Source organism: Myxocyprinus asiaticus, chromosome 30 (genome assembly GCF_019703515.2).
Source record: "Myxocyprinus asiaticus isolate MX2 ecotype Aquarium Trade chromosome 30, UBuf_Myxa_2, whole genome shotgun sequence".
NCBI classification, from domain to species: domain Eukaryota; kingdom Metazoa; phylum Chordata; class Actinopteri; order Cypriniformes; family Catostomidae; genus Myxocyprinus; species Myxocyprinus asiaticus.
The window spans coordinates 44,055,931-44,078,063 of NC_059373.1; the positions used below are offsets into that span (position 1 = coordinate 44,055,931).

General features: G+C 38.5%; 1 protein-coding gene across 1 annotated transcript in view; it reads left to right on the forward strand.

The window, feature by feature from the left end:
• The first annotated feature begins 4,052 nt into the window (after positions 1-4,052).
• LOC127421046 (SH3 and cysteine-rich domain-containing protein-like) overlaps positions 4,053-22,133 on the forward strand; it is a 47,768-nt gene continuing 29,687 nt past the window's right edge. Inside the window, exons 1-6 of the mRNA XM_051663755.1 lie at positions 4,053-4,070; positions 4,762-4,831; positions 7,296-7,345; positions 7,528-7,607; positions 7,820-7,871; positions 9,018-9,155. Of these exons, the coding sequence (XP_051519715.1) occupies positions 4,053-4,070; positions 4,762-4,831; positions 7,296-7,345; positions 7,528-7,607; positions 7,820-7,871; positions 9,018-9,155 (408 nt within the window). The remainder of the gene's footprint in view (positions 4,071-4,761; positions 4,832-7,295; positions 7,346-7,527; positions 7,608-7,819; positions 7,872-9,017; positions 9,156-22,133) is intronic.

The following is a 22,133-nucleotide window of genomic DNA, read 5'->3' on the forward strand; positions in this document are numbered from 1 at the left end:
AATCTGTTCAAGAATAGATTTTATGGACTGATGAAAAAAATTTATAGTCCCTACCAGATGGGTTCAAAAGTCACCAAATATCTGCAAGACCAAGATTTTTACACATCCTGTGAAGCGTCAATGTTGCTCTAGGGGGCTTCACTATGATTAAGGACTGAGTCCATCAAAAGATTAAAGTCTTCTCCCAATATTATATCATGAGGGGTGCCAGCGGCTTGCAACATCCCTTCAAGATCTATAAAAAAGCCCTAATCATCAGCATATATATTAGCTAAAATCAACCTATGCCCCTGAATTTCTGCTAAAACAATAATGACTCTTCCTAATTTATCTTTAATCTGTTTGAGATATTTGAATTGTAGATGTTTATTTATCAATATAATGACTCCCCTGCACTTACTTGAGCCAGCATTAAAGAAAACATGTCCACCCCATATCTTCCCAAATTTTTCAGCTTCCTGCGGGGAAAGATGCGTTTATTTGAAGAAACACTATTTTTCTTATGCTTAAGAAGAGAAATATCCTTCCTTCTTTTTATGGGGTGCCCGAACCCATTCACATTCCACATGGACAAAGACAATCCACTAATATTAACATTTGACATTTTGATATAATAGAAAAAATAAATTGTGTGTCAAAAACAAGATTATACAGACCACATTCCCCATTAGTGCAACAATCAAACCCCGAACTCCCCCCAAACCAAACAAACAGAAAAAAAGAAAATGTGCGCATTAACCCCGCGCACGACAGCACCAACCGGCGTTAATCTCTCTAAACTCAAAAGGTCCATGTACGCCTACAAAAGGCCCCGCGACAACTTTGCCATCGGATTGCTCAATTTTGCCTCACAAATTTGTGAGGCAAAATTACATAACAGAAAATACTTTGTAAAACATACCCTAGCCAATAGGCAGAATAAATACAAAGAACGTCTCGAAGGTGCGTTCCTCCACAAAACAACTTCCAACCAATATAAGGATGTTCAGTTTCCTCGAAAGACAAACAAATGCTCAGTGAGCCAGCTGTTTATGAGTGCAGCAGATAACGTAATCATTCCAGTTTCCCGCAAAAATACTCCACAAAACAAACTCAATCCAACAGGAGGCATAAGCACAAAGAACGAATAGATTCATCCACAACTGTCCTGAAGCAGTGTTATTCAACAAAACAAGCTCCAGCCACTAAGCGGAACCAACACAAAAAGAAACAAAACAGGCGTCCCGGTTCCTCAAATGGTCAAGAGTCAAATTCACTCGGAGGCCACATAAAAATAAATGTATTAATTAATAAATACACCATGACTTACTCAGTCCGTCAACTTTATAAAAGACATCCTTTTTGTGGGCATGTAGATGTTTTGCGGTAATCCATAGTGTCCATTCTCAATCTGGCCGGGAACTTCAGTGTAAAAGCAATCTTCCGTCAATGTAAACGTTTCTTTAAGGAAAGGTGTTATTCCACAAAACAAACTCCAGCCACTAGGCGGAGCCAATGCAAAAAGATGTACAGCGTATCAATCCACTCACATGAGAAACACCAAATGGTTTACTCACCCATTGTTTCTATGAAGAACAGTGCTTGTTTGGGGCATAAAAATACTTTGCGGCCATCCTTGGTGTCTGTTCTCAGTTTGGCCGGAAACATCAGTGCAAAAGCGATCTTCCGTTGATGCAAGAATTTCTTGCATTCGTTGAACCGATCACATTTCTCTCATCGAATACGCAAAGTCCGGGAACATATTGTGATTCTTCCAAGAAAGCTTTCCTTTGCTCCTCGCCTGGTGCAGCACGAGATCTTTATTGGATGATCTCAGAAATTTGGCCAGAATTGATTGGGGCCTGTCTCCCTCAGCAGATCTGTGAGCCAGGACTCTGTGAGCTCGCTCGATTTCCAGTTTATGGCCTGTTTTGTCGAGCAAATTCGGGAAGAGCTCATCCAGGAATTTCACCATATCTCTGCCTTCTTCACACTCAGGAATTCCAACAATCCGTACATTGTTCCTTCGGCTCCTATTTTCCAAATCTTCCAGTTTTTCCAAAATGCCTTCCAGGTCTATTGTGATCACGAGCGGATTAGCGGATAATTCCCTTTCCGATGACTCCAGATAATCGATCCATTTCTCAACATCTGCCACTCTTGTAACCAACTCAGAGAATTTTGTTTCCATCACCGTAATCGATCGACGTATTACAGCGAGATCCTCCAAGTCAGCAACAACCTTCGTCAGCATCACCGACATGTTGGACAGTTGACGCTGGATTTCTTCTCCCGCCGCACCATCCAAATCGAGTCCCTGGTCTGCAGGCCCGTCAGAGCTTTCATCTTGAGCACGTAAGTGTCTTTTAATATCTCCAGAGCCCAAGGATTTTTGACTTCTTTGCCATGTTTACCTCAAAGAACAAATATGTAGCTGGGTGTATCGAATCTCACTGGATTATAACATGAAAATAATTAAAAAACTAGCAAAGTGTGCAGAGCTATCAATGGGGAAGTTATTTGACATTTTTGGGGGACTCTCAAGGAGGGACTGTGGAGAGAGGTGTAGTTTTAGATGTGTATGATTATTATATACATATTTTTATTAATACATATTATTGTTTTTCTGTGTTTGTGTACTTGTGTGAGACCATAGGGATGTTCGCTGGGGGTAAGGGTGGGGTTGTTGATTGGGGAGGGGGTGGGGTAGTAGTGGGAGTTAAATGTTGATTCATTGTAAATGTGTTTTGTTTTTCTTTGTCTTACTTGAATCAATAAAAATGTTAATCTTAAAAAATATATATATATATTCCCAGAATTAATCATAATTCCCTTCTTGAGCTAAATTCCTGAAACATAAATTGTGAGCAGATACAACGAGCCTGTTGTATTACATATTTAATGATCATTTGTCATTTATCCTACATTTATTGGTGGTCGAATGCTGCCAGGATTCTTAAACTAATTATTTACATATAAAATCCTACAATACTTTGGGCTTAACAGGTACCACAGATTGTTGATGGGACACAGAACACAGCATGAAAGTATGTTAACAAATTGCAATATGTAATATATGTAAATATTAGTGCTGTCGGTCAATTACATTTTTTTGCATGATATTTCATAGTTAGTCACGATTTACTGCAGATTATGACAGTACTGGTATTTTGACTCTATATATACTTCTTTTTCTGTCAAAATGCATTTATTTCCCTCTTAGGAAAGAAAACAAAACAGTATGTAACAATAATGCTTTATTACAATTTTCCAAACAAAGCCTTCCAAAGGATAAAGATTGAAATTCACTAAAATAGTGGCAATTCAATTATCATTAAACATTTCTTAGTGGGAGGTTGACTACTGAAAGAACTATTCACCATAGGTTGCGTATTATTGCACATTAAATCTCTTCAACTCTCATCCTCCACAATATTAATCAGCTGGCAGACCATGACTAACCGCTTTGCTACAGCAATCATGAAGCCGCATTCATGATTTGTGTCAGGGCATCAACGACATCATTAAGTGCTGCATTGTACTCCACATACAAAAGAGCTGCAGAAGTCCTCTGCTTTTAGCGCTGGCACTGCCCACATAATGAAACTTCATCCGAATTGTCCAGCCTTCATCCAGTAATCATTAGCTGATGTTTCGAAAATTTTGTGGCAACAGCTTCAAAATTGAAAATATTTTAACTTTGAGCAGAGCAGCAACAGAGCCTCTACTGGAGAACTCATACTCATAATACAAAATGTTTCAAAGCAGCCTTGCAAAGTATAGTGTAGATGAGAAAGAAACCTTAAGAGGAGCCAAGATTCAGCAAGACACCATTAGTGGAGCATGCCTAGCTCTAGTGCTTACAGTAACTATTTAGGTATTTGTGAAAACACATAATTTTGCTTTTAAATGCATTGAGGTATTTGTGTATAAGTGTAGGTTTTATTTCCTAGTATAGAACATTAGTATTTATATTTATGGTAAGATGAATCCTTTCTTCTCTTTTGTGTTTTTTCTCAGTCTGTGATGTTCAAAAGGAACTTAAGCTCACCTTTACTGACCAATGATCGATTATGTGTTGTGAACACAAGGTATGTGTGGGACAACCACAAAACAATGTCTGATTTAAAGTGTAGAATATTTGAAGAGCACCATTCTCAAAGAAAGTTTTGTTTATATTATATATTCTACATACTCATGTAATAGATTGAGTGTGTGAGTATAAAAATATTAAACTGTTGGGTTAATTTTTTTTACCCAATAGGTGGGTTATTATATTAAGTTATTTCTAACATTGTTGGGTTATTTTTAATTTGAGAGCTCAGATGGATCCAGTGTATGCCACACTGCATTATGGAACCTCTCTGGCCAGCCGTTCCAGTTTTGGGAGTTTTTGAGAGTCTTCGACCCAAAGCCTGGTGTGTATATACCATAAGTGAGTGTGTGTATGTACAGATCCAGATCAGAAATGCAGATGCTGCATTATGCAGATGAACACTCGCCATGTGCTCATCCGTACTGGTGTTTAGGTGTTGTTGGAAAGCCGAGAGCCTCAGCTATATTAAATATCAGTATTTATTAACAATAGATGGATTACTTTTAGATATTGATGTAGTTCAACTTTAACCTCTTTAAATAAATTTTTCATAGATTCAGTATTGTGTCACTTCTGAATGATTGTATATGTCTCTCTCATTCTATTACCAAACAACAGCTTTTTTCCCTGAATATTCATCACATATTCTTTTCATTATTGTGTGAAACATTGATTGTGTTTTTGAGGATGAAGAGGAGCCTCAGCAGAAGAATGAATGTATGTCTGAGGAGAAACTGAATGAGAATGGTGAGAATGGTGAGAGAACAACTCAATGGTCATTACTTTATACATATTGTAGAAAGATCTATGTGAAACAGCTATAGATAAAACATAGAGTGTTTTATTGTTTTGTTTTGTTTTTTGAGGTTAACCCTTGTAAAGTCTTGCATTCTTTAGATTATTTACAGATTCTCCTAGTCAGGGTAGATGTCATATTAAATAGACAGATAAAAAACAGAGAGTCTTACAGTCTGTGCCACAACTTCTTATGACAGATGAGTATCAAATAAGAACACACAAGCCGGGATTTCATGAACTCGACTCCCTTACAGCACATGTCAGCATTACAACTACAGGTGCATCTCAATAAATTAGAATGTCATGAAAAAGTTCATTTATTTCAGTAATTCAACTCAAATTGTGAAACTCGTATATTAAATAAATTCAATGCACACAGACTGAAGTAGTTTAAGTCTTTGGTTCTTTTAATTGTGATGATTTTGGCTCACATTTAACAAAAACCCACCAATTCACTATCTCAAAAAATTAGAATATGGTGACATGCCAATCAGCTAATCAACTCAAAACACCTGCAAAGATTTCCTGAGCCTTCAAAATGGTCTCTCAGTTTGGTTCACTAGGCTACACAGTCATGGGGAAGACTGCTGATCTGACAGTTGTCCAGAAGACAATCATTGACACCCTTCACAATGAGGGTAAGCCACAAACATTCATTGCCAAAGAAGCTGGCTGTTCACAGAGTGCTGTATCCAAGCATGTTAACAGAAAGTTGAGTGGAAGGAAAAAGTGTGGAAGAAAAAGATGCACAACCAACCGAGAGAACCGCAGCCTTATGAGGATTGTCAAGCAAAATCGATTCAAGAATTTGGGTGAACTTCATAAGGAATGGACTGAGGCTGGGGTCAAGGCATCAAGAGCCCCACACACAGACGTGTCAAGGAATTTGGCTACAGTTGTCGTATTCCTCTTGTTAAGCCACTCCTGAACCACAGACAACATCAGAGGTGTCTTACCTGGGCTAAGGAGAAGAACAACTGGACTGTTGCCCAGTGGTCCAAAGTCCTCTTTTCAGATGAGAGCAAGTTTTGTATTTCATTTGGAAACCAAGGTCCTAGAGTCTGGAGGAAGGGTGGAGAAGCTCATAACCCAAGTTGCTTGAAGTCCAGTGTTAAGTTTCCACAGTATGTGATGATTTGGGGTGCAATGTCATCTGCTGGTGTTGGTCCATTGTGTTTTTTGAAAACCAAAGTCACTGCACCCGTTTACCAAGAAATTTTGGAGCACGTCATGCTTCCTTCTGCTGACCAGCTTTTTAAAGATGCTGATTTCATTTTCCAGCAGGATTTGGCACCTGCTCACACTGCCAAAAGCTCCAAAAGTTGGTTAAATGACCATGGTGTTGGTGTGCTTGACTGGCCAGCAAACTCACCAGACCTGAACCCCATAGAGAATCTATTGGGTATTGTCAAGAGGAAAATGAGAAACAAGAGACCAAAAAATGCAGATGCGCTGAAGGCCACTGTCAAAGAAACCTGGGCTTCCATACCACCTCAGCAGTGCCACAAACTGATCACCTCCATGCCACGCCGACTTGAGGCAGTAATTAAAGCAAAAGGAGCCCCTACCAAGTATTGAGTACATATACAGTAAATGAACATACTTTCCAGAAGGCCAACAATTCACTAAAAATGTTTTTTTTATTGGTCTTATGATGTATTCTAATTTTTTGAGATAGTGAATTGGTGGGTTTTTGTTAAATGTGAGCCAAAATCATCACAATTAAAAGAACCAAAGACTTAAACTACTTCAGCCTGTGTGCATTGAATTTATTTAATACACGAGTTTCACAATTTGAGTTGAATTACTGAAATAAATTAACTTTTCCACGACATTCTAATTTATTGAGATGCACCTGTATAACACTTGTTAAAGGAACACACACACACACATATTCAGTTTGGGCTGTACCAACTACAGATACAGCTGAGGGGAGTATGGGTGAGTCCATCAGCTGCTTATACTACACTGTACAATGGCACACACTGTATACAGCTGTATAAAGGTCCCAGATCACATCTAATTCTCAGAACTCTGTTTTCTGGAGTTATTTAAGTTCTTTTGGAAAGATGTATTTTTAACATTTTGTCAGCTGAATGATCAACACCACTTTAAACAACAGCACGACCTATAGAATACACTGTACTTTTTTTTCCTAACAGCCTCGTTTTCATTCCCGTTAAGCATGGGGCTACTCTGACTAAGGTCAATTAGACAAACGCATTTCTCATGAAAATGTAAACACTAAATCATAACTTAAGATGAACTGCAGAACAGCAGCACATTAAATATGTTGTGCACAAGAAACACTGAACAGGGGAAGACACAACACAGAGAGCTACTGTGCTTCCATACCACATTTCAATAGAGATATTGTAATATATTTGTAAACATTATGACACCGTGTCTGTTTAATGCACAGATGTGTGTGTTCCTGAGAATGTGAACTCTGAACTGGAGGAGATATCAAAGGTACAGTCATATTTCTGTGTTCTGTCTGTTTTTCAGCAATGACACAGATTGTTCAATGGAGACATGATAAATCAAAACTCATTCATCACTAAATATTTGATTATTTCTTTATTTTATGGTCTTAATGTATGTTTTCACATATATACAGTATGGTCAAAGCACTTTCTGTCTTCTCTCTTCAGGTTCCTAAAGTTCACTGTGTTCATACTTATGTGGCACTTTTCAAGTTTCTCCCTCAAGAGTTAAATGATCTTGAGCTACAGTGAGTCCAGTGTGTGTGTGTGTGTGTGTGTCTGTGACAAATTCTCCACTCACCAGAGAACACATTCATTACAAATGAGAAGGGGACAGTACTTCTGCAAATACAAACATAAGTAGACAAGTGCACGTCTGTGTGATATACAGTATGCATTAGATGGATTGAAACAAATATATGATTTTGTGTGTGACTCCCTCTCTTTCTTTTAAACACAGTCCAGGTGACAGAGTTCAGGTGATCGACGATTCTAATGAAGAGTGGTGGAAGGTGAGCAGTTCATTCAACAATATCACAGCAGTAATCTTTTCAGAGATATTACGTCAGACGGGTGTTTCTTTAACTTTGGGCACTTTTAGTACTGTGGATTGATAAAACATTTTTCACACTCTCACTAGTTTATTTAATTTTTCAATGTCCAGCAGTTTATGTCCATGCATCACAGGAGATTTTTGTCAAGAAAATTCCCAGCCCAGTGTCATTTCCAGCACATCTCAAAGTCTGTATTGTGTTTATTAGAATTCTGCAGTGGAAATGATACTGATAGAAATGACATTTTTAAAGTTTTTAAAAATAAAATGGCAACTCCTTTGTCTTGCTTAGGCTAATTTCATAGCTAACATTTTATGTACCCTAAAATACATCCAATTAAATAATATTTTCACACTTTTTGCATAATTTGGTAACATTACAGATTGAATGGAAATCTTCTGCTCATAACTGATATTTCCCTTGATTTTTCTTTGTTTTGTCTCATATTTCATCTCAAGCATGCTCTTCACTGACACTTTTGTACACTTGATTAACAAGTACACTAACTTTTGAAAAAAACATTATTAGGGGGAAAATGTTTTGGTGTGGTGGAAACAACTGTGGGAGAGTTAAAATGTTTGAAAAGTTGAAAGAAATCATTTTCACAAATATTCCAGTGGTTTGTTTATTTCACTCTTTATTTAGAATATGATAATTTTAATCATGTAATATTTAGTATTTTTTTATAATGGATTTTCATAGTTTAATATTGAAAGTCTGGGTCTGGGACAAGGCTAAATCTTGTACATATATAATTTGTACATACAAAGCATTTGAAAGTACCAAAAAATGAATGATGAAGGCCTGGTCAAAAGTTTCAGTCAGTTTTAATGTCATCTTCATATAACAAAAAGAAAAAAGTTTAAATCTGTTTGTTTTAATATAAAACAACCCCTGGAACATGAAATTGCCCGCAGTTGAAGAAACACCCATTTATTGATTTTCATATATTGAGTTTGACATTTACTGACATTGATTTTGATATCTGTCTGGAGTAGCTTTTTTATCAAATTGCAAAGGCAATGCAGTTAATTGAGTTAAATCTCTCTTAATTTTAAACATTTAGGTGATTAAGAGGTGTACAACATGTGCTTTTGTGTGCAGGGTAAATGTGGTGATAGAGTTGGATTCTTCCCAGCTAATTTTGTGCAGCGAGTGCATCCAGGTGAGAGAGTCTGGAAGGTGACGCAAGGTGTCCATGGCAACAAGGAGCTGGGTCACATGACTGTGAAAGAGGCTCAGGTAACATCACATCTATATTGACCTGTTATCACTGATAACCACGCCACCATGTTTGTGACCAATATTCCATTTACCTTCATTGTGCTCTACTGTGAGATGCAACATAAACCTTCTTCAAGAGTTAAAAGCAGCTCCTACATTCATACAGACGGGATCGTCACAGACGTTTTTTAATACTGTGACTAAATCAGACCAGAAAACATCACAAAAACATTTGTAACGTCTGAATGAGAGATGTTTACAGTGATGTACCAGCAGGGTTGGGGAGTAACGGATGTTCATCATGATGGCGCCGCGGATGGCTGCCTCGGTGTGGAGCTACTCAGTTCTTTTGTTGTTTTTGTTTGTTTGTCCTGGGTTTAGTAATCTTTTTCCAGTCAGTTTTAACAGAGACGAACTGCTGAACATTCAACAGCATATACCAGACAATCTTTTCCCGGTTTTCGAATATTCAGACGTTTTGCTAGACATTTTAGTTGGAGGCGCAGCTCTGCTGTTCAAGAGATGCAGGCGAGGGAGACGAGCCGGTGCGCTGGTCAAACTCCGTCGGCACAGATTTTGAACAGCGCTGCCGAGTATTCACTTAGCGAATCTCCGGTCTCTTCCTAACAAAACGGACAACTACATCTCCTCACCCGCACAAACAAGGACTTTTCAACCTCTGCTGCCTTGTGCTTCACAGAAACCTGGCTGAGTGAAGCCATTCCAGACAGCGTGTTACATCTGCCGGGCTTCCAGCTGTTCAGAGTGGATCGCATCGCGGAGTTGACGGGGAAAACGAGAGGCAGTGGAACATGCTTTTATATCAATGAAAGTTGGTGTACAGATGTAACAACGTTAAAGAGGATGTGCTGTCCTAATTTGGAAGCGCTCTTTATTAACTGTAAGCCTTTCTACTCGCCGCAGGAGATTTCCTTGTTTATTCTGGTGAGTGTGTATATCGCACCAAACACGTGTTTAAACACAGCGCTGCAACAGCTGGCTGATCAAATCACAGACATGGAACGACAATACCTGGACTCAGTTATTATTATTCTTGGGGATTTTAACAAAGCAAATCTCACACGTGAACTGCCCAAATACAGACAGCACATCACAAGCCCCATCAGAGACAGGAACATACTGGATCATTGTTACACAACAATAAAGGATGCATATCGCTCTGTCCCTAGAGCAGCTTTGGGAATCTCTGATCACTGTCTGGTTCATCTTCTTCCAACCTACAGGCAGAAATTAAAATCAACCAAGCCTGTAGTAAGGACTGTAAAAAGATGGACCAGTGAAGCAGAGCTGGAACTACAAGCCTGCTTCGATCGCACGGATTGGAGTGTTTTTGAGGCTGTAGCCACAGACCTGGACGAGCTCACAGATACTGTTACATCATATATCAGTTTCTGTATCATATGTGCATTCCTACTAGGACTTATTTAAAGTTCAACAATGACAAACCGTGGTTTACAGCAGAGATCAGGCAGCTTCGTCAGGCCAAAGAGGATGCTTACAAGGGTGGGGATAAAGTCTTGTACAATCAGGCCAGGAACACACTGAACAAGAAAATCAGAGTGGCTAAAAGAAGATACTCTGAGAAGCTGAAAAACAAGTTTTCAGCTAATGACCCTGCATCAGTGTGGAGTGGCATGAAACAACTCACAAATTACAGGACTCCTACCCCCAATCCTGTAGGGAACCAACAACTGGCTGACGACCTGAACGTGTTCTACTGCAGATTTGAAAGGCCCAATCTCACACCCCACACCCACTCTGACCTTCACGTCACACAAACACCAACACCTCCTGCAACCCCCCTCCTCCCCCCTCCTGCTACTCAACCTTCACTTAAGATCTGTGAAGATAATGTGAGCCGCGTCTTTCGGAAACAAAAGACGAGGAAATCTTCAGGCCCAGATGGCGTCTCACCAGCGTGTCTTCGATCCTGTGCTAACCAGCTGGCCCACATCTTCACACAGATCTTCAATAGATCACTGGAGCAGTGTGAAGTCCCATGCTGCTTCAAACGCTCAATCATTATTCCTGTCCCAAAGAAACCAAAAATCACAGGACTTAATGACTACAGACCTGTCGCCCTGACATCTGTGGTCATGAAATCATTTGAGAGGCTGTGTTGGCCCACCTGAAGAACATCACTGGACCCTTTCTAGATCCCCTTCAATTTGCTTATCGAGCAAACAGGTCTGTAGATGATGCAGTCAAATAGGATTGCATCATATCCTGCAACATCTAGACAGACCAGGGACATATGCAAGGATCCTTTTTGTGGACTTCAGTTCGGCTTTCAACACCATCATCCCAGCTATACTCCAGAATAAATTACACCATCTTTCTGTTCCCATGCCTATCTGTCAGTGGATTACCAGCTTTCTGACGGACAGGCAGCAGCTTGTGAGACAGGGGAAACTCACTTCTAGCACCTGTACAATCAGCACTGGTGCCCCCAGGGATGTGTGCTCTCCCCACTACTCTTCTCCCTCTACACCAATGACTGCATTGCCAAGGACCCCTCTGTCAAGCTCCTGAAGTTTGCAGATGACACCACTGTCATCGGCCTCATCCGAGATGACGATGAGTCTGCATACAGAAGGGAGGTTAAACAGCTGGCTGTCTGGTGCAGTCAAAACAACCTTGAGCTGAGATCATTGTGGACTTTAGGAGGAACACCCCAACACTGACCCCCCTCACCATTCTAAACAGCACTGTGGCACCATCTCACAGAACCTGAAGGGGGAGACCCACATTGACTCCATTGTGAAAAAGGCCCAGCAGATGTTGTATTTCCTTCGCCAGTTGAGGAAATTCAACCTGGCACAGGCGCTGCTGATACAGTTTTACTCAGCAGTCATTGAGTCTGTCCTCTGCACTTCAATAACTGTCTTGTTTGGTTCAGCTATGAAATCAGACATCAGAAGACTACAAAGGACAGTTCGGACTGCTGAGAGGATTATTGGTTGCCCCCTGCCCCCCCTTCAAGAACTATACACTTCCAGAGTGAGGAAAAAGGCTGGAAAAATCACTCTGGACCCCACTCACCATGCCCACTACCTTTTTGATCTGTTGCCTTCTGGCCAACGCTTCAGAGCTCTGAGCATCAGAACCGTCAGGCACAGGAACAGTTTTTTTCCTCAGGCTATCCATCTCATGAACAGTTAAATTGCCCCATTGAGCAATAACTATGTGCAATACACAGTTTAGTCTTTCTTATATTTATCCAACACATACAACCTCTTCTGCCATTTCATTCCTCTGAAAAAACAAAACAAAAATGTGTGTATGTATGTATGTGTCTGTACGTATGTGTATAATTAGTTTTTATTTTTATTTTTTATTATTATCTAAGTCTTGCTGCTGTTTTTGTATTGTTTTTGTATTGTTGTACACTGGAAGCTCCTGTCACCAAGACAAATTCCTTGTATGTGTAAGCATACTTGGCAATAAAGCTGATTCTGATTCTGAATACATGTAACGGGATTACTTATTTAAAATACAAAATATAAGTAACTGTATTCCACTTCAGTTACAATTTAAATCATTGGTAATTAGAATACAGTTACATTCAAAAAGTATTTTGATTACTGAAGAGATTACTTTGCATTTTGTCATTTGTTTCATTTAATATTTAGTCCTTTCAGATGGAAAACATTTATACAGATAAATTATGTGATCCAAAGTGCATTTGAACAGCGGTGAAACACTTTCTTATGATGTGTTACATTCATACGAGCAGACAGAGAAGTAAGTTTGAAGTAAGTTTGGAGCAGAAGAAATAGAAATAAACCTTGTGTAAATTGTCAGCTTTACGCTAAGATAAAATGCTATTTCTAGCCATTTTACATGCACGTTACCAGACATGATCATATTTTATTATCAAGAAAATTCACGTTGGATCATAATTTCTATTTTTCTAGTAAGACCTTTGATATTAGGGCAAAAATCATATTCTTGATAATAATTTTTGTATTGTTTTCCTGTAAAAATATCTAAAAATCCTTAAAACAAGATCAATTTGATTTATCTTGTTTTAGAAACAACACTGCATAAGATATTTAGGTTTTTCAGAGAATGTATTTTTAACAAGTGTATTTTGTCTTACTGTACTGGCAGAGTTTTTATAGTTAAAACAAGTGAAAAAAATCTACCAGTGCTGAAGAAGTAATCCAAAGTATTTAGAATACATTACTGACCTTAAGTAATCTAACGGAATACGTTACAAATTACATTTTACAGCATTTATTCTGTAATCTGTAGTGGAATACATTTCAAAAGTAACCCTCCCAACCCTGTGTACTGGTGGGCGTGTGTACTCGCCGGTCACACATCAGACTCGCCGGCGTACCGAGATGAATCATGGATAAAATATCTTTAAATGTCCTCGAAAGTTCAATTTAGCAATATTTTTGTAGTCTTCAGACCTGTATGATCCTTTCCTGGGACTGGGCATAGACCAAAAGCAATTTTTTATGTTTTTCTTGATCTTGTTTCAAGGGTGTTTTTCCATTCACCGCCATTGTTTCCTCCCACTGATGGTCACAAATATGGCGGCTGCGGGGAAAAGTGACATCACTGAAACAGGTCAATAGACTCATTCTTTTTTGGGGGGGGGGGGGAACAGTTACATAAGAAAAGGCTTGCATCAACAATCAAATTGAAATTGCTATACTAATGACTGAAATACTATACTATACTAAATACTATACTAAACTGCTGAAAATATCAAGTCAAATACTTTTTACAGAATTTATTTGTATCTCTTATCACATTAGATCAAATCATTCAAAAAAACATTTCCCCTGATTCAGTCTAGTTGACAGTTTGTTCTTTTCATCTTTTCAGTTGTTTCATTCTTTCATAATAGATTTGTGTTGGTAAGAGTGAGGACTCAAATGGTTTTCTTAAGGTGAGCAGTGGTAAGAAGAGAGATCTGGTGCCAAGCGAATCACTGGAGGAGATATAACACACTAACCCACCACTCCAGTGCTGCTTTATTCATTACACCATCTCTCAGAAGATGCATTAACACATAGAAACCTTTGTATTATGTCACGTTTATGCAAAAGATAGATGTGATTACTTTAGCTGCTTTGATCTCTAGGATTAAATAATTTCATTTGTCCTCTAGTAGACTTTGACAAAATGTCTCGAAACGTCCATGTTCATGTTTTTTAGTTTTTTCTCAGAACATCTAGTGACAGTGTTTTTCCCTGTATCTTTAGGAAAAGTGGTACATCTTTGGCATATTGTATTCCTAGTGTAGTGCAGAGTAGCTATTTAAGAGGGTTGATTCTGGCTATTGTCTATTTTTTCCAATAGAGTTTTCACAGACAAATAGAGCATATTAACATCAATAGATACATTGATAACTACATTAATAAATATACATATTAGTGATAACATTTTAAACCATGCAAGCAACATAAAGCACAATCTTTTATTGCATGAATGAGGTGTCTCTGAAGACTTCTGTACCTCAATTAATACATGAGTTCAAGGAAATCTCATCATCAGGAAATTTCAAGGGTGACAACTTCTTACACTTCCCAGCCATGTACACTTGTTGTACATTCCTCTTTTAATAGGAGTTAACTGACAAAAAGTGCCTTCGCTACACAGAACACCAGCCTGAACACAATTACTAGTCTGAGAGAGAGAGAGATCAAACAAGACAGAGTACATATAGTGCTGCAAACAGTCTGTAGTGAAACAACAGCGGTTGACAGGAAGGCTCGGCGTTCTGTGTTCTAACTTTTAAGAGGTTTTAATGTTTATTGACATCGTACCTGTGTAAAGACTCTTCTTCTGACAGCAGGTTATAATTTAACACCAAAGCAACCCTTCTCTTGCCGTTATTTCGTGCTTGATTGAATGTTCCATCAGAGACTATTTAGCCAGAGACGGAGCACAGGTATTATAAAAGAGGGGGAGAAGTTGAAACGCCCAATATGGCGGATGTAGAAGAGGAAGTCCCGTTTTACAGCTAAAAGAGCCAATCGCCTATCATCGATCTGAGTATGAGTCTGCCTTTGCCAGTTTCACTCATGCATCCCATCGAAGCAAAGACAGACAGTGGATGTGCGCCATTGGAGTGAGAGTCATTTGTTTTAAATAAAAATTAACACAAAAGCCAGCAATATATGTAAGTTCCGTCACAATACTTATACTACATACACTGAATATGTTGTTATATTAGCCACTTTTTTAGAATACACTATAATACACTGCTGTGCAAATTATATCTGCCACAATTTCCACCAGGGCGCAAATAGCATGAGCCACTATTAACAATAAGTGTAAATTGCCTCTACCTTACCTTAAAATTGAATTCTTTCTTATTAATTTACAAAGTCTTGAAATTTCATTAAAGATGTGTATTAATTTGTGTATGTGATTAGTGTGTTTGGTTAGTTAAAAAAAAATGCTATGGGGTCGGCCCTGCCTGTCCGTGCATGCACATTAGCTTGTCGCTATAGCTGTCCCATGTGCAGCTGTTGCTTAAAGTCACAAACAGATGAGTTAGAAATTATATTTATACAGGTATACAGAGACATTGGCTTTTTAATAAAATTATTATTGTTTTATTAAACATGCTAAATGTTTAGGATCTTTTTATACGGACTATATAGGTTGCTTGCTACTGTGCATTCTTAGACATGGTTATAGGACATACCATACCAATACTTTTATTAATAAAGGAGCCACATAAATGAATAAGGATTACAATGCATTTACAAGTAGAATGGTGAGTTTGCTGTTTGCATACTGTTCATTAAACATGTTTTGTTTACATCTGGTTGGACTTATTGTTATACATAATAACTGGACTAATCACTAGTCAATAAAAACATGTTAAAAGTCCCTTTTAATCTACCAACCAGTCACTGTTCAAAGATGAGATGAAGGATAAGAGACAGCTGAACAAGCTGGTTGCTGCTGCTCTGATATTTCAAGGACTAATTGTTCATGTGACTTCTTCCTGAATAAAAAGGTGATTTTCCCATGGCCTTCATATTTTTCAGATAATATTATCTTTTTTTTTTTTTTATATTATGGATGTAGGGTGTAGCCCAATTTATCTCTGCTGTATTTCTCTATTTTTGCCACCCTCATTCTAACAGTGTGTATTTAGAAATCAGGGCACTAAAATAGGGCAAATATTAGAGAAGATGAAAAGTGAGTTTCAAGACTGTAGTTCAAAAGATATTAGTTTAGAAATACATGAAAACGCTTTCTTGGCCTTTAAATCCTGCTGTTGTCTTGCAGGTGGTCACCTGTAATGGCACTTACAATCAGTCACATACATTTAATCAGAATCAGTCAGTATCTGTATTAGTGTCATTTTCATATATACTGTACTTAACAGTCAACTCACTCTATGAAATAATGTTCTAGTTTTTCTCAGTTTCTCTGAGGTTGGGTTAGATATCAATGACAAACTCTGAGCTGTTTCTCCTTCTAAGGAGGTCCTCTGCATTTTCTGTGCAGGTACGTTTACTTTATCCAGTGAAATACATGCACTTTCTGTTCTGGTCCACACAACCTCTCACTGTCTGAATTGACTTTTAGGACAAGTGTGCCAGTTACCACCACTTCAACTCATATTCCTTTGTTGATTACCACAAGAATTAGTTTTGACTTGTCCCTTAGTTTCTAAAATTAATAAAAAAAAGAACCTGGGTTACAGTGAGGCACTTAGAATGGAAGTGAATGGGGTCAATCCGTAACCCCTAAAACAAGCAAATAAGCGATGATTTAAACAACTTTTTATCTCATAGTACAAGAGTTTTAACAGGTTAATTTATGTAAGTGCTTTTAAAAATTATAAGCTTAACATTTCTGCCTTTAAAGGGTTAGTCAACCCCCCCCCCCATTTTACATTTGACTTTCTATTTCTAAACACAAAGGGAGAAATTGTGAAATAATGTTGTGCTCAGTGAGGTCACAATAGTTTATAGTGACCACCTCTTCAAGCTTCAAAAGGACACAAATCTATTATTCAGAAGTCTAATAAATTATTCCATGAAACTCATGATTGTAATGTAAGCATACAATAAGGTTTGGTGAGAAACAAAACGAAATGGATTATTTGGTGACACTCTTAACCGACAGTTGCTCTCCTCTGCGTATTCATGAGACTGCACGAGATAAATTTCAAGCTGGTGGCCTGGCGCGATGCTGAAAATAGGAACCAAGTGATTGACAGAAGGTACTGTTGCTTGTCACAGCTGGTTAGGACAAAAACTCTGATTAACATAGAAAATATACCTTTATCATAATGTGTCGTTTGCCATCCGGTTAGGACAAGGTATGACTGTAGTTGCCTTCATCATCCTCTGCCTATCTCTCACAGTATGATTGAGTACTCCGTTTCAAATAAATGAGGCTAGGCATAAAAATGCATCTATTCTATGATGACTACAAATTCATCAGACATTAGACTTGCCATGATATAATTTTCACACCGGTGCGGTGTTCACGTTCAAACCAACTTACAACGGTATTACAACTGGTTGGACGCTACTATGGTCGTACTATGGGGTCATTTTCGTTAAGGATCGCCTACACAATAACGCAAGGCAGCTTGATTTCAAACTTTGAACTTTATTTTGTATTTATTTTAACTAAAAATTCAATTGAAGCTATTAAAATGTGTGTTGCTCAATTTTTTTAAATATGGCTTTTCAACAGTTGTGAAGGGCAACATCTCTTTGGCAATGAACCTACTTCACCCGTGCATTCTCTCCATCATGGGCTACCAGTCCATTTGGGTTGTTGCGGGTTTAATGTTGGTGTTTTATTACCTTTCATACCAGGACCCAGTTTAGCTGCTTCGGAAGGGTAATAACTTTGTGTGTGAATACATTTGTTTTGTTCCCTCCTAGGGCTGGGCACTATGCAAGAAATATGTTCACAATATTTTTATAAAAAAATATATCCCAATATCCAATTACATTGTCAACCCCTGGCTGAGGGATCGGTGAATATTCTTGCTATAGTGATTTTGCATTACAAATTAAATTCATTTATTATAAAATGAAAAACTTAAACCAAAGACATTTCTAGATTCAAACTGCACTTCAAACGAAAAAGCAAAAATAATGAAGTGGTAAAAAAAAAAAAAAATATCATATATAACCACCTTTCCATTTACCGTCACGCAAGTATCCATCTATGACAACAGGTGGAAAATTACTAATAAATATTAAGATCTAAAAACAATTATAAATTTAAACATAATAAATTATAATGATGACAATAATCACTGAAATATAAATTATGGTTCGATGTGAACGTGTTTTTGTATTATTTTATGATTTAATAGGCTAAAGTGACCCTGCAGAGTTGCACTCACAACGAACTGCTCTGTGGAAATAAAGAGAACTGAACTCAGAGCACCTCCTGAGCTGAGATAGTCTGTCTGACAGTCTCATAGACGATACTATTCTTGCAATTTTTTTTCAGAAGATTGAAAAAAAAGAGTGAGAACCCTTTACATAAGCCTGTTCAGACTGCACCAGAGATTATTTAGCAGAAATGGGCCACTTCTATTTAAAAGAATGGGAGAAATTGGAACACCCAACCAAGAAGCTCTAGCGCCCAACGGTCAACAGATGTAGAAAGGAAGTCTCGCCTTACAGGTAAAAAAGCCAATTAATTACCTTTTAGATTGCCTGTCAATCAACTCGCTAACGCGCATTAGCTATGCAAGCCCGGAAAAATTGCGTGTTTTAGCGTAAAATGATGTAAAGCAGCACAATTTATGACTCCAATATTATCACATTTTATTGCTGATTTGAAATATGTTCTTTGATCGAAATCTTGACCAACCGTTTTTGAGATTTCGGTCTTTCCCCATTCAAGTACATAGAAGCTGCACTGGCATGACTGGAAATAACCTCCTGAGAGCATTCCAAAGATGGCCACCAGTGGACTGACTTGCTAGACAGACTTTGACTGCATGCCTCCGAACAAACAGCGCATCAGACATACGCATAGAAGGATTTTCTGTCATCTGTTCTTAAAAATATAATAAAGTGTGTTTCTTCAAGCGCGTGTCTGTCGAACAGCATTTCTTGTTTCATTCCGAATCCGAGAAGTCTTTTACCCACCGTGCACATTATATTCGCTACCTGCAATTAAACATCTTCTGTCAGTGTGTGTAATTTGCTGCCTGTGTAATTTGATACGTTGGTAAAGAACATCTGGCTTTCAATGTGCTATTTAGGTAAATTTATTATGGGTCGCAAACTATTCATTAGGCAACTACTCTAAGTTTATTCTGTTTGTAGATCCATTCATAATGTTTCCCTCTTTTACCTGGTATAAAATTTCACACCAGTGCTGTCCCTTGTACTGAGTAAAACCGGTAACACCGTACACCATGGCAGACATACTGTATTTAGTAAATTCGATTCTCTGGTATGTGTGCAGCTGTGTTGTATTCTGTTGTTAATATTGCTGTGGCGGACCTGTTTTTAGATAATACAAGTTTTCGCTTGAACTCCCCATGAACCTTATCGTATGCGTTCATAACAATCGTGAGTCTCATGGAATAATTTATTAGACTTCTGAATTATACTTTTGCATGCTTTTGAAACTTTAAGATGTGATCACCATAAACTGCCATTGTAAGACATCACTGAGCAAAATATCTTTTCACAATTTGTCCCTTTGTGTTAAGAAAAAGAAAGAAAGTCAAATGGGGTTATAATAACACAGGGGTGAGAAAACAATGACTGAACTTTCATTTTGGGGTGAACTATCCCTTTTAAAGCCTCCAAAATCCAAGACTGAAACCAGGATTTTTGCCTTTTTTAAAGAAAAGGAAGGATGGGTCAAAATTTTTGTGGTAATCAACATTATGCCACAAATCCTGTGGTTTGAGCATAACTTTTATTGAACGCAACATTCCTTTAATGAGAGCACACAAACTCACTGAATCCAATGGCTCGAACTGCGGGCCTGCGAGTGCTTAACACAAGCGGCAAATCCCAAACCAGCACAGTGATGGGGCGAGACTGTTTCAACCACGTAAGAATTTCACAATCAAAGGATGTCTGCCTATTGATAGACCACCCAGTGGGATATGTCCGGTTGCTATGGCAGTGACATATACTCTGAGCGTAGATGGGGTGAGACCGGTGAAAGACCTCTATGGACTCTGGGAACCATGGCCTGTTAGGCCATTGCAGTGCAACCAGTAGTACCGCTTCCTCGTCCTCCTGAATTTTGCACAATACTTGAAGTGGATGAGAGGGAATACATACTTGTGTCCCTCTGGCCATTTGTGGGCTAGAGCGTCAAGGCCGAGCCAGACATTATGTAAAGTTTTCCACCTTTTCCTTATTTTTTTGTTTCAGAATTGGGGTGAAAGACATGGAACACCTGTCAAATGTTTGACTTTTGGCTTGGTCAGTCAAGTCAGTAGTTTAGTCCATAAAGAAAAATATAACAAAAACGCACAAGGGATAAATGTGGAAAACCTCAATCAAATAATTTCACTCAAAACTTGGAAAAGATTACCACACTCCACAATAAACACAAAATAAAGCTTCCAAACAAAAAATATTGGCTGTCTTTTAATGTAGTTTAATAACTCAAATTCAGAAAAGATTAACACTGTGGCGAGGCACCTAGGTTTCAATCAACATCACCCCTGGCAACGACAATGACTAGCTTGCAGAGGTAACCAGGCACACCTGATACCTTTTAATCAATGAGGGAGACACAGGGATAAAATCCAGCAAGAGAAACAGTTAGTTAAAAGGAGAAGTTGGTGAGGAAATGTACCGTGAGCTCGCTGATAAATGTGAACAAAGCATGTGAGCTAGGTCACCAAATAATGTTTTTACACGCAGTGACTAGGAGGAAGCAGAATTCACCTCACTGGCTTTCGTCTCCCTTGAAGACTCGGATGAGGTGTGAGTCTCACCTCTCCTATAATGGCATTCGTTCACCATCACACTGCATGAAGGAAAGAAGGCGATTGCACACCGATCACCTTCACCTACCCTGCAACCTTCTCCACTGCTGCACTTCAGTCAATAAAAGAATCCTCTGGGGGGAAAAACGTGTAGCTTACCTTACTTGTGTCATGCCTCGTTTGTGCCCACAAATCTTGCTACAAGCACACAAAGCAAAAATTTTCAATAAGCATCACAAGTCCAAAACATTCAATAATCATCACACAAGTTAAAAATCAGTTCATTTCAAGATTCCAAAACATTGATCCACAGTTCAAGTTGCAAAGAAAACTGGCGGTCGTCCAGTAGAAACCCCCTGTGGTATCAAGCTCCGTTTCACCCGTCGGTCCTCTGCATGAGCTTGAAGGATAACGTGGAATCACTGGAATCAAGCAGAGCCTGATGTTGCATTTGGTGGATGCTGGTGAGAGTCTTGATCAGATCAGCAATGGGCGAGGACTCTGTGACGGTGTAACTTCCTCCAAATTCCCGTGTTTTGGCTCCATTGTGACGAGGTATAAGTGCATTTCTGCATTCCAAACATGGAAATTTGAAAAGCGTCTGTGACAAGGTCTCTGAATTTCTTCAAGGAAGCGAGGGCCAGGTAAATGTTAACACAAGTCTTTATTTTGACACTTTTCAGTGTAACAAACGGGTTTGATTTTCAGCTTAACAAATGCACACACACACGAGAACTCTCCTGTGTGCATCTCTCTCTCTCTCGGACTCCCTTTTTATCCCTTTCTAGCTCTCACTGTAACAAAAAATTGTAAGAGATAATTTTCCATAGGTGTCAATCCTTACCGTTCTTCCTCTCCCGGCCTCGCTCTCAGCAGACATCACCACAGGGTCTGTTATAATTAAATGAACCTCACAATACCACTGATATGTCACAAAGACCCTTCAATCATGATGTTTTAATGAAACTTCAAGCATATGGGGAATAAAACCATGTGAACAGCAACCATGTGACCTCACTGCATACAACCTTTAAAAGTTTAATTTTCCA